Here is a 13,719-nt window from a genome sequence, read left to right on the forward strand (position 1 = left end):
ATTAAATTTAATCCAAAATTAATTTGTTTGTTTACATTCTTGTCTGGTGAGCCTGGAGAAATACAACTGTTCCCCTCAAAGATTTCAAAAACAATTTTCGACAGGCATTGCAGCAGGCAGCCCCTGCCCCAGCTACCTGGAGGACCCAATGTTTACATGATAGACACTTTAAATGTAATTCTGCAGCACCACGCTTGCTAGAAAATGTAATAAAATAAATAAATAAATAAATACATACATTAACCAAAAAAAAAAAAAAAAACAAGAGGACGTATTTTGGATATAAACCAGATAAACGAGGAAAACCAAAAGATCTGGAACATTTCCAAGAAGTTGTTGCTATCAAAGCGAGCAGTCGAACATTGCTCGTAATCCGAATATTTTAATTGCCACTGTCAAACAGTACTGTTGAAGTAGGTTAACTATAAGAATGACTGTGTCTTCGGTGCTTTCTCCACATTTTATGCAACATTCACTTTTGTGACATGAGAAGAAAGTAGAGCTTTTTAAGTTTCGCTTAAACTTGAAAATACATTTTTCATTTATAATTTTTTTTATTTATTAATTTCTTTATGTAGTGTATATATGTTCTGACTATTTTTCTCCCCCTGTAGAATCCAAAATAGTGTAAAGTATCATCCTTTATCGAGTTTGAAACTTCAGCATGAAGACGAGCCTAATAGGTTTATTTGGACAAAGCAATAACAAAAACACACACACAAAAAATGCATTTTTAAAAAGAAGTTTTAAATGAATTTGCACTTTTCAAATAAGCCCACCATTGAAATTGTAAACTGATCAAAGAAAAAGAGATTTAACTCCACGCCACCAAAATCCATCTAATCATGTCCCTTTTAACCAGGGGTGTGGGTCATAATATTACACCCACTTGCAGCATCCACACAGGGAGACGAAAAGAACCTCTAACATTCTCCTCTGACACCCAGGTGTAAATTAGCACACTTGACAGCCAATCGTTATTGTATGTCACCTTTTTCCTTGGCTCAGTATTTCAATGAAAACTATTAAAATGCTGTGAAAGCAGCTATACTAAATAAAATTCAATTGCATTAGAGCCTGCCAACCACTTCAGATTTCACATACTACATAGCCCTATGCAGAACATTCAGCCAAGGCCTAGAGGAGTAATAAGCACAACAGAAAAGAAAAACAAGCAGCAATGAAATGGCTCAAATTATCCTTATTCATTCAACTGCACTGGTCCAGCTTATTGAATAAAAAAGCCATTGCATTGAGTAAATCCAATATAATATAAACTGGGCATGTGTATGGTTGAGGACTGGAAGGCAGGGATTGATAATGCAGACCTCAGTCAGCAGTACTTTCTGTACGCCGTCTTTTCCATCAAAATCTTACTGAGGCGCTTTCTCAAATGGTCTCAGTTGGGAACATGGCCTGGATTTCCATTCAGGTTCTCATGGGTGTGTGAGTAGCTGCAAATCACAGCCTCAGACATAATCATTTCTGAGGCTATGGGGATACCCCTACTTAATCTACTGCCAAGACAGGCTTTCACTAAGCCGAGCTGCTGAAACCATATACCCTAGTAATGTTTTATGAACTTTTAGATCCAAGGCTGCAGTCAATTAGGATGGTGGTATGTGACATTACTCCTCAAAATCACTTTATTTAAAACTCTACACTTTAAGATGACAGGCAGAAATGAAGCAACAGGACTTCCAAGGTACATCAACCACACAACCATATACATTCCACATTTGGAAGGCACCTGACAGGGAGCTGAATTGCACAACAAAAGCGAATTTCTTGATTAAAAAACATAACAGATTTTCTTTGATCGTGGATCAACAATACAGGTTTGGTTGTGGCAAATATTACGTAGACCTTGGTTCTAGATGTCATTCACAGTAAAATGTAAATCAGTCATGCCCATAAATACGGCAAGTGTTATGTCTTTGAGCCTCTGTAAGTGGAAGAAAATTACATGAGGTCACAACCAATTAGGTGAATGAATTGATCACCGTGGTTGGTTCTTGGTTGGTTTAAGGTAATGTTGCAGAATTTGAACCTGGTTTTGTTTTATTAGATATATTTTGGATATGCTGGTAGCAATTCAGCTTGCTGCACATAACTTTTTTTTAAAGAAAACACACCATTCATTGCCACTGTCTAAAACTTTCCACCCAGTGATCTTTCCTAAGAGTGAACATCCAACACAAACACTAAAATGTCATGTGTACCTACTGCAACAATAAAACTCACAAAACGTCTGAATATAAGTCAAAAGCCACACCAACGAAGGAAACGGAGCAACAAAGGAGGAAGAAAGGAGTTGTGAACTTCAATAGCTGTCACTACTGCGCTGACCAACAACATGCAGCTGGTCTATTGGTTTACGGCCCTACTGCTGTAAATCACACAGTCTCTTTGGCTTAGGCGGGGGTTCATTGTCTCGTCCTGTTTCAAACCACCAAAGAGCTGCTCTAAAAGGTGCCATAAACTGACTTCAGTGTTGAGTTTATCCCCATCAATCTGTGCAGGGCCTGTCCTTTCAACCAGCCTCCAACCCCATAGCCTGTTGTTCAGCCACTTCAGACAAGAAGGAGGCTGAAAGGGGGCAGTGAGCTTGGCCACACACACACACACACACACACACACACACACAACATACATACACACAATACTGTGCAAAAATCTTAGGCACCAATACAAACCAGTGAAAACAAATCCACAGAGCTGCAACCAGTATTGATTTCACCTAAATGGTTTACTGACAAATTTGCAATTAAACAATGGCATTACGTGTATAGCGAAAGAGACAAAAGAAGTTTCCTGTTATCCTATTGTTCTCTGAGCCACAAAACAATATTGTTTTCCATTTGTAGAGATCATTCCTTTGTTTATAATGTTGGGAGTTACCAACCAGTTCTTGTAAAATTACGGTCACTTTGCCTTTTGAATCTTTTTGTATGTGTATAGCACTGTATATATGTCAAAATTTACTTATTTGATCTCAGTTTAAATTTGAGATCATAATTCCGATATGAGGAAGAAAAAAAATGATACATGCTATTCATTTCAGCGGTTTTACTTTCTACTTTATTACACACGCATGAACACACACACACACACACACACACACAATAACTACTATTCAGGATGGAACAATTTGTTGTAGTTACTGCAATTACTCCACCACTGCTAAATCCCCTGAGCAGCTAGGGGGTCTTTGCCCATTCCCCCCACCCCCTTTAGAGTCATGAGAGGACAGGACTCAGTGGCAAGAGTATGTGAGGCCTTCCCTCTCTCATTATTTGAAACAAAGGGAAACCTGTTTTTAAAGGTTACTTTAAAAATATATTAGATCCCTCTTAAAATTTAAGTTACACATCTTTGATTCTGTAAATAAATGTGAACAATTTATAAATAAAGTTTTAAAAAGTGCCAACCAAGACCTTTTCATCATAAAGGACTGAAGAGGAAGTGGGGCCGCGCGCACACACACACGGCCACCACTGAAGGAGCACCTGGCATTTGTCTACACCTCACCCCACATCACATTTATGACCCCCTCGCCACCCCAAACACACACACATTCAAGCTTAAGGCTGTGATTGTTCTGCAGGATCAGAAGAGGAAATGGTTTATTCTTTTCAGCGCTTATATGTTGTTTGTGCGTTTAGGAGGAAGAAAGTTTGTGCCTCTCAATTGCACCCCGGAGAGGCTGATTGTCGGCCCAGAAGGAGCACCGATGGGAGGCAAGTGGAATGGATAATGAAGCGTTGTTGGTCACATCTGTTCTGCTCAAAATGTAGCCTTTTAAAAGGGTACATATAAAAGAGAATGAAAATAAAGAAAACACAAGATGCCCAACTTTGCAAGGAAATAGCATTACCATGCCTTTGTTATGTGCAAAAAGTTGCACGCACTTAAGACACAAGATTAAAGAAAATAGTAAACAAGACATTCTCTTTGCACGCTGTAAAACAATAAATCTGTCCACTTGTGTCCCTGCCAATAAAACAGCCACCTCTTTGTGTCCTGTTCCCTCACCAAGTGTGTGAAGCCCTAACATCCCTTTGAAAGAACTTCCAGTCAGTCACACATCACATTTGCTTTGGGACTTTGGGTGTGGGGGTTTGGTGGTCCCCTTAAAGTTTCATAAGCAGAAACTGGACTAAAAGAAGGTGTACTGCATTATAGACTGATAAACATATGTAAACTATAATAAAATAAAACAACCTTTTAAAAAGGCACTTTTTTTTTTTAAGTTCACAATTGTTTATATTAAATCTGTAAACACAGATCGGTAAATATATATTATATTGTAACTGTATGGAATTCTCCATCCCATTAATAAATACCACAATCCCATGGAAATTGCTTTAAACGCGTTTTGGGGATCAAAACAAATTGATCCCCAAATCTTTATTCATATAGTAAACGAAAAATGTGAATAAAATCACCAGGCTAAAAGTTAATGAGACATTATCAGTACTGAAGAGATTTACTTGTGCACAAAGTCTATTTGCATTCATTATGCAAACTAAAGCAAAACATTATTAAGCAATGCCACGCTAGGTGAGCACATCTCATAACAAATGCTTCCTTTAATGAAAAATCCCAAAAAAGCAATGCTAAACGAGGTGCCGGTAAACGAGGTGCCGGTAATTATGAATTGACCAAAAGTAATTCTCACACACCCACTTGCCCCTGAGGGAAGAAATGAGGCCACTTACATACACAGACAATAACCGAAATAACAAAACCACATTTTTTTTTAAAACACAATTTCTGCCCCAAACATATTATACCACCACGTACATGATTCTTACTGGGATAAACTTGCAGAGACCTGGGTAATGTTAACCAGACCCAAATGTTCTTCCCCCACCTTTGACTGAGCAACCTAGGCCACAGAGTGGCATGGATTTCCTGTGGCCCTCGTTGGTGAACACCCACTACGTTTATTAGCTGGTCTTCAACATCCAGACCTCCATGACAGGGATACTCTCAGTGCCTGTCTGAGCCCCTTGTGTTTGATGTTTACTGCCATGGCCTGCTGGAGGAGGGTCAGCCAGTTACAAACCCCCCCCCCCAAACCAAGTGCTAGATGTAAACCTTTCTCTTTTCATGCCCCATGAAACAGTGGTAAGACTTTGATTCAAAAGCATTACAATGTGAATAAATAGTTTGGGCCAAGAGTACCTGAGACTAGTTAAGAGCCTTGTGGTGGCCTAGCGGTTAAGGAAGCGGCCCCGTAATCAGAAGGTTGCCGGTTCGAATCCCGATCTGTCAAGGTGCCACTGAGGTGCCACTGAGCAAAGCACCGTCCCCACACACTGCTCCCCGGCCGCCTGTCATGGCTGCCCACTGCTCACTCAGGGTGATGGGTTAAATGCAGAGGACAAATTTCACTGTGTGCACTGTGTGCTGTGCTGCTGTGTATCACATGTGACAATCACTTCACTTCACTTAAATATCAAAATAGCAGTGACCTCATCCATAAACACACTCACCTCTGATTTTGTAGACATGTTATCATCCATATCAGAATCATTGGGATCAACCAGATCCTCAAAAGGTGGAAGTGTTGACTTCTTTCTGTCCACTGACTCCCCCTCTACTCTTAGCTTGGCTGGACGAATCTGAGATTTGTCCTTGGGCAGTTTTTTGTCTGATAGGTGATGCTGAAGACCAGAGGAGCTCAGAGGACCTTTCTGTTGCATCTCTGAGAAGCCTTTCTTCCGCTTTTTGGTCATGTGATCTTCACCAACACAGTCTCCTGCTTGTGGCCTCTTACTCGTACTCCCAGCACCCATACAGCCCCCATGTGAAAAAGTTACTTCAGATGATCGGTGCTCCTTGGACAGGGGTTTTGGCTCTTTGAAGCCCATCTTGGGGACAGGTCGCTCATCCCGTAACGGCTGGTTCTCTTTGGGTTTTTTTGATGAATCTTTGGAGGGTTTGACCTGTTCCCTGCTAGAGTCTCTGAAGGCACTTTTGGGATCTTTTGAGTCTTTAGAAGATTTATCCCTATGCTCCTTTGAGGGTTTATGGAGCTTGGAGGAGTTGATGTTGATGGAGTTATTGGTGGTATTATTGTTGGTGCTATTATGGGTGGAGGTAGTGAGCATGCTGCTACCTTTGGACCCGTCCTGCAGAAAAACACCAGACACCAACATTTAGATTACATTTGGAGTTCATAACTAGAATTGATGGCTATATTAAAGGTACAAATATCTCAATTACATAGATGAACTCTCAAAGTTTAAAACTAGAAAAAATGTCAAGACAACACTAACATTTAATTAGCACTTTTCTTGATGTTTGTCACATTTCAAAATAAATGTTCAGAAAACAGCATGATGAAATTTCAACCAAAATTCAACAAATAATGGAATGAAACAGTTTTATGTCTCATTGTTTCAAAGCCGCAGGGTGTTCAGAGCTTTGACCATCCATTCTGCAATCAATGAAAAACTGCGCATATATAAAAAAAAATATATATAAATAAATAAACAGGTGTGGTTTGTGTCAGATGGTGAATCAATGAAAATGTTTTAACAAGCTCTGGATCAATGAAACCAAATAGAAATGAGTTTTTCTCGGTCAGTACTCTACTCTTTAGGTTTAGAAAGAACAAAATATATGTTTTGTTTTTCTATTACTACTCAAAGTCTGCTAGACCTGTTTTTGAGTGGGGGTTGGAGGTATGGGAAGGGCACACACCATGTGTGGGTGGTTGATGAATGTGTTGCCTGCCCTTTAACAGAAGTGGTCATCGTGAGGGGGTCACGTCTGTCCATCTTGGTCAATATTTCATCAGCGCAGTAAAGCCATTAAGCAGTCTAGACAGTGGGTGTGTTACGACCTGCCCTAAGCAGAACTAAAGATTTAAACTTTGTCTACCTGCTGCTGACCTAGTGGTGGCCTAGCGGTAAGGAAGCAGAGCCGTAATAAAAAGGTTGTGGGTTCAAGTCCCAACCACAAAGGTGCCACTGACGTGCCAGTGCCACTGCTCCCGGGCACCTTTCATGGTGATTGGTTAAAAGGACACTGATTCTACTGGCAATAAAAAAAAAAGGAATGAAACGAGTGGTAAATTAAACAAAAATCAGGAACAAAAATGTATGGAGCAATTCCCAAACATAAGAAGCAATTTTAGAAATTGTATAAATGGGTAGATTTAAATCAATATAGCTAGACAATAAATATATTTTACATTTGTTTAAGACAACAGTGCAGCAGCCACAACAAGATGACCTCTGGTCTGTCAGACATCCATCACAGAGTAAACCCTGTTTAGATACAAAAGTGTTTCCATGTGCACCAGGTCACTCGTAAGCTTGCCTGAAAAGCTCATGCTGATTGGCTCTGGTACTGGACAAGGTGAACGGCAGTGATTCAGAGACTAAACAGAACAAAACGAAACCAGCATGGTGGTTATAAGCATGTTGAACAATACTTGACAATTTTAAGGACAGGCAACAGACCCATAATTATAATTTTGTTAAATCTTCCATAAACTGTTTAAACCTTTAATTTTTTTTATGTGCGTGTTGTTTAAAATAAGTTACAAAAATTAATTTCCTACAAAGATAGGCCTGGCGTTTCATACAAGGGTCCAGTTCCACCAAATACATCACAGGTCTGCAAGTTACAGCCTTTGCAGCAGCCAAGAAATATTTTCCTTAAGCCACTTTAACACAAAATCAAGCCTTACACAGCCTCCACGCCTTTGAACTTGTCAAATATGTGGGAATTAAGCTGGAGCCTTTGATGATTTAAGAACTGTTTACAAAAGAGGGGGCAACACAGAGTCCAGACAGTTTTGTGCACCCTGGTGGCCTTAGGCCATTCCTGAAAATCCTCTCTCACCTTTGCCCCTGGGAAGGGCTTGGTCTTCTTAACATCAGAGAAGGTCAATGTTAGTGAGCTGCTGGGCAGAGTGGGCAGCTTCAGGTGCTGACCAAACAGAGACGTAGAGCCCTCCTGCATGACCATCACCTGCAGGAGAAAGGCAGTGAGTGGGCAAATGAGAGATTAAAGGTAACCAGGTTTAAAACAAAGCATTGAAACACACTTCCTTTCTAGATACATAAAATTATGTTGTTTTCACACTAGCAATCAAAAGGTTATTCAGAAATTAAATGATAAAATATTGCAAAATTAGCAAGAAATAAATCACTGACAAATACAGAAATAATGATTTAGACAAACAAACATTTGCTGATGTACCAGATCCTCAACTAGTCTGACAGTCCATTTTTTGTTTGTTTCTTTAGTCAAGTATTTTCAGTACCAAGAAAATTGCAAAAGGGTTTTCAATTAATCAATTGAACTATGTAAGTAAGTGACAGTATTTCCATTGGACCAATTGATGCTGATGAGACATTTCCAGCTACCAGTCAACAACATTATCTTGTCTGGAGAGAATTTTCAATAAATCAGATTTTTTTAATAGACAACACAATTGTATCTTAATATAATTTTTAAATTGAACAGTAATTCGATTACTAGCTATTGCTATTTGCAGTCTGTTGATTCTGTGATAGAAAAATCCTATAATGTTTATCTATTTTAGATCTATTACTCTATATTTCTCACCTTTGAGTCTTCTGAAGTTCTTTTGTGAGGATCACGTTGCTGTAGAAAAAAAATAAATCAGGGTAAAATTAATGACACATAGACACAACGCTTTCATTAATTCATGGCACTGGTGGCCTAAGGAAGCAGACTTGTAACTGAAATTTGCGGGTTTGAATCCTGAAATGCTCCTCCAAATAATGACTGCTGATTAAATAAACAATGCTCACTGCTTGTTTGGCTATTTCCAATGCCTGGCTTCCATTCCTGCTACACCTCATCTATAAACCAATTGGCACAAAGTCAAATGATATCATCTGTACACAGCCATAATACACTATGTTCCTGGAATAATGCAGAGAGTGGGAAAGCTAAAAATAAAGGCATGACCATGCAGAATTCTGCAGTGATTAGAATAATGTAGTTAAACTAATTAAAAAAACAAATAGAAAGTAATCAAGGTTCCTTCCTAAGAGGATTAATTGAAACCAACCTAATGCTGCTGTGAGCAGTCCAGGGCATTTTTCCATAAGGAGGCACCGAGGCGAGAGAGGCGCAGTGTAAATAAAAAGCACTTAGAGCTCATTCATAAAAAAACATTACAGTGAGCTCCTCTGGCTCAGGGCCAGGGATAGTGCTGGGTTCCCCACTGATGAATGACCAGTTTTCAACCAGCCCACCCTAATCCGGTCGGGTTTCTCATTGTGGATTCTGCCTGGGAGACTGTGCAGTAGCCTGGAGTGATGCAATGGCAGCCACGTCATGGGAAATTTGGCTGTCTTGTTACATGTTGGACACCATTCTGAACTTGTTGACCTCTGTATCAACAGTGCTACCACCACTCCACTCGGCTGGATGTGGGCAAAAAATAAATAAAAATTCGCAATTTCTCCTGTTTTTGCCTCCCTAGAGACCCTCCCCTGCTTCTGGTTAGCCCAATGACACCATACCCCTCCGGCCTTGAGCAGCTTCCTGCGAAACTCTTCCGTGGGGTTGTTAAAGGTCAGCTTCTCACAGCGCAGGTGATTGACAGGTGGGTGGCCTTCCAAGTGCAGGAACAAGTCGTAGTCGAAGCGCACTTTCTTAGGTTCTTCCTGGTGGAGAAGAGAAGGGAAAGACAGCATGCTCACATTACTCCAACATATTTACACATACACTGAGTTCAGTCACAGAATACTGCACATATCTACTCACTGCCCAATTCGATTAGTTAAATATTGTTAATATAGTGCACAGTTTCCCACCAGCCCAGTTTCAGTTTTATAGTGTTAGGAAGCATTTCTTGCAATACCTTGTTCCTGAAGTAAACCTCGATGGGCAATATGAAGCCAGCGTATCCAGACTCCTCCACTTTATATGGGGGATCTTTGCACACTGCAGGGAAAAAAAAAAAAAAAAAAGTCCAGACTTTTAGTAGTTGGAAATGAACAGTCTACAAAAAACATCAGAAGACTCATCCAAATGTTTGTCGCATACTAACAAAGATTTTACTATTCCAGTCAGGAGCGCATTAACAGAATTATTTTAAAATGACTGCACCAAATTGGGCATAAATAAAGCATTATAGTCTTAACGGTACAGACTTCTCTCTGTCCACAATTACACTCAAGGGAGCACCAGCCTCACAATCTGTGACAATGAGCTGCAACTGAACATTTGTTGACATCTTATCAACGTCTTATTCTGTCTTAATTACCTTAAAAAATAAAAGGGTAGCAGTTTTCCTAGACAAAATGTTTAAAGCTTGAGACAACTCCAGAGTTTACTTGAGTGTGTTCACATTTTGCATTTGGCAATTTGAATTAAAACAGCTATAAATCAGTGGTGAGCCCAGATAAGTCACTCTATAAAACATGCTCAAGACCTCCTGGGAGCCAATTAGAGATACAAAACAGTCCATGGACAATTTATCCACAGCCCCAAAACACATTTTTACACTCTCTTACACTGACACTGCTACTTCTACCCTCTCCAAAACACACACAGAACCACCACAAAAACCACCATTCCCTTTGGAATTAATTTCCCCCTTTCATTTTTAAAAAAAGACAAACAAGAGTAAGTTCAGGTCAGATGATCATCCTCTGTGGCACCTGTTTATTGAGTTTGCCCTCTCCCAAGGGTGCAGAGGCACCAATTAGTCTCTCCACAGGCTCCATGTGTCTATGGATACCCTGAAACCTGTAGGAAACCACACCTCAACAGAGTTTCCCTATAATCCTTCATTCTTTCCGCAAAGCACCAACTTCATTAATAGTGTTTAAGTCAACTAAACTGAGACAGCCTGTCAAAGACTACACCGACAAGTGGAACACAATCCAAAGCCAATTAAGAAACTCATACAAACATGTTAAATATGCACAAACCCTTGAACCTTTACCCTTAATGACTAGCCTCAGTGTGCTAGCCCACCTGGCTAATAGCGGCCCTGTGTGTCTCAGGTAACACTTAACCAGTTCTTCTGACACCCAACAGACCTCTCCACCCTGAAGGGTTGGCCGGCTAGGCAGAGTCTGACCTCGTCACCCTGGACTCCAGGCTTCGTCCCAAGCTCAACAGCACTGCACAAATACTGTGGGCAGTGATTAATGTCTTGACTGGGTCAGGTACTATTACACACAGCTCAAAACATCCATTGATGCCAGGTTGTTTACACAGACAATCATGAACGGGGTGAGGTGGAGGGGGTTCCAATGTGGGACTCACCATCACATTCCCCACAAAATTAGATCCCAAATGAGGGTAGCATCCTGCTGTGCAACACTCAATCAAGCTTCCCAGATACAGCATGAAATTTAAACAAAAATAAACTTTGGATCAAAAAATTAAGCCACACAAAAAAAAACAAAAAAACAAAAAAAAAAAAAAAAACACCATGGGGGTATTGAGGCTGGCTCTATTGTCTTGGCTTTGGCCGTCTAGCCGAAGCTGAAAAGGTCACTGTAAATGCTAATGGTAGACAATGGGATTCACAATACACTCATTGACCTGTGACAGGAACCAAGCCAACAATTACAACAGAGCTGAGAGCATGAAAGAGAGCGACGAGACAAGAAACAGAGAAAAAGAAAAGCGCGAGAGCTTGCCAGCAGTGCTCACTTTATTCCCTTCCAAGATCTGAAATGACAATAGCAGTCACAACACATTTTCCCTTTCAAGATCGATTCATACTGAGGCAATCACAATGAGATGAAGTCTGGCCAAATTCCAGAAATAAATTATATTGATGAAGCTAGCAGATTCCCTCATACTCTTTAAAACTTGTTAGTGCACGTTCAGAACATCATAATATATCATGATTCTGCAGATACTGCATTTTTGCAGCCTCAAATATTTAATGCTGGAATTTACTTTCTAAGAGTGGTAGAGTTCAGATTTTTACTAAAAACTAAAGCATGTTCTGATTGGCCTGCTTGTCTGTTAAGCCTCGCCAGAGTTCCCAGTTATTCTAAACCCAAAACATACCACAGCCCGGTCTACAGCTTCTTAGTCTATATGAAACTTATTCCCCAGCTCCCCTGAGACAGAGATTACCATCTACCACAGCTGGATCCAAATGCAAGTCCACAGCAGGATATGTTTCAATGCTGCTGGAAGGCAAGAAACAGGAACTCTGGAGATCCAGTGTACTGCGCCGCCTTTGACTGAACCAGGGCCAAGAACATTAGTCTCCGAGTCAAGATTGAGTGTCCTCAAAATCTCCAGTCATAACAAAACTTAAAAGGCTGCCGGTAGAATTCAGTCATTATTTTTCAGACAATATATCAATGCAAACAAAATGTTAAAGATCTGTAATGATGACAACCACTGCTTCATATCTATAAAATGACGACAGTCACAGTGACACTACTGACACAGCATGTCTTCTACAGGAACCCAAACCTTCACAGAATCAGCATAGCAGAGTAACTGGGAATGCTGACACACCCTTATCTTTGGAGAAGTACCTGCCTCTGGGGATATGGCAGTTTTGTAAGGATGCTGAACTTAAGGGCAGTCCCTTGTCAATGAAGGAGAGTGGACATCATTGGGACTGTCTCTAAAAACTCAGATTTGGGCACTGTAAAAGCAGAGTCACTGTGAATTTTCACTGTCTGAGAATTTCCCATTCAGGTCATAAAGATTTTTAGTGGTCATGCTCTGCAGGTTTCTATGCAAGGTCCTATGCAAAGTCTCCTCCAATGCCAAACCCTAAAAGGATTCACACCTGCTCACTCGTTTTATTATCCCCCTGCCAGTTGTGGTTGAAATTAAATAACAAATCATTTGCAAAAATTCTAATTGCTGGAATTCGCTAATGGTTCCCATGCCCAGTCTTATACGGACAGCATCCCAACTGCAGTTTGCACAGAAGACGGAACTCCTAGTTCAGCCCCTACCCAGGAGGAGATGTTGGCCTCCCTTTAATTACAGGAAGGCACTAATGGTAATTTAACCATTTACATATTTTAGGAGAGCTTTTATTGAGTCCCAATTTGAAGAAGATTGGGGGGGGGGGGGGGGGGGGGGGGGGGGGGGGGGGGGGGGTTGGGATGCGTGAAGGCAATCAAGGTAGTGGTCACAAATGAGAGAGCCTAAATTCATATGGTGAAACAGTAAAATAACAAAGAACCAGCTGAATCATTAATTCTGTGCTTACTCAACTGAGTAGGACCTCTGTGCCTGCATATTCTTTACCATCCTTAACATCCACACAGGTTAAGTATATATGATTCGATTTGGTTGGAAATTCTGAACTATTCAAAAAGAATATTTTTGATCATTTTGAATAAATTAGAACACCATTTATATATATATATATATATACACACACACACACACACACAATTTGTGTAATGTGTATACACACACTACACAAAGAAATAAATCATTACTTAATTGATACAGATAAACAAAATAATAAAATATTAATATTAAATATAACACACACAAAAAAAAAAAAAAACTTTGTGAAATTGCATAATTGTAAAATGCAGAGAGCGAAGACACAGCCATTCTTATAATTTCTTTAAAAGTATTGCTTGACAGAGGCAATTAAAATATCCATATTTCGTTTGAACAAATTTACTCCCCTCTCAAATCTTTTGGCTTTCCCTGTTTTCTGGTTGATATCCGAAATACTTCCAGACACCGCTCTTGCTTTTTACA

At 40.1% G+C, this 13,719-nt stretch overlaps 1 protein-coding gene across 2 annotated transcripts in view; it reads right to left on the reverse strand.

The window, feature by feature from the left end:
• mllt3 (MLLT3 super elongation complex subunit) overlaps positions 1 to 13,719 on the reverse strand; it is a 35,495-nt gene that overhangs the window by 9,031 nt on the left and 12,745 nt on the right. For both annotated transcript variants that reach the window (XM_028967084.1, XM_028967049.1), the window contains exons 3-7: positions 9,863 to 9,945; positions 9,522 to 9,665; positions 8,593 to 8,631; positions 7,864 to 7,992; positions 5,502 to 6,140 (exon numbers count right to left, since the gene is read on the reverse strand). In XM_028967084.1, coding sequence (XP_028822917.1) covers positions 5,502 to 6,140; positions 7,864 to 7,992; positions 8,593 to 8,631; positions 9,522 to 9,665; positions 9,863 to 9,945 — 1,034 coding nt within the window. The remainder of the gene's footprint in view (positions 1 to 5,501; positions 6,141 to 7,863; positions 7,993 to 8,592; positions 8,632 to 9,521; positions 9,666 to 9,862; positions 9,946 to 13,719) is intronic.

Source organism: Denticeps clupeoides, chromosome 1, assembly GCF_900700375.1.
Source record: "Denticeps clupeoides chromosome 1, fDenClu1.1, whole genome shotgun sequence".
NCBI classification, from domain to species: domain Eukaryota; kingdom Metazoa; phylum Chordata; class Actinopteri; order Clupeiformes; family Denticipitidae; genus Denticeps; species Denticeps clupeoides.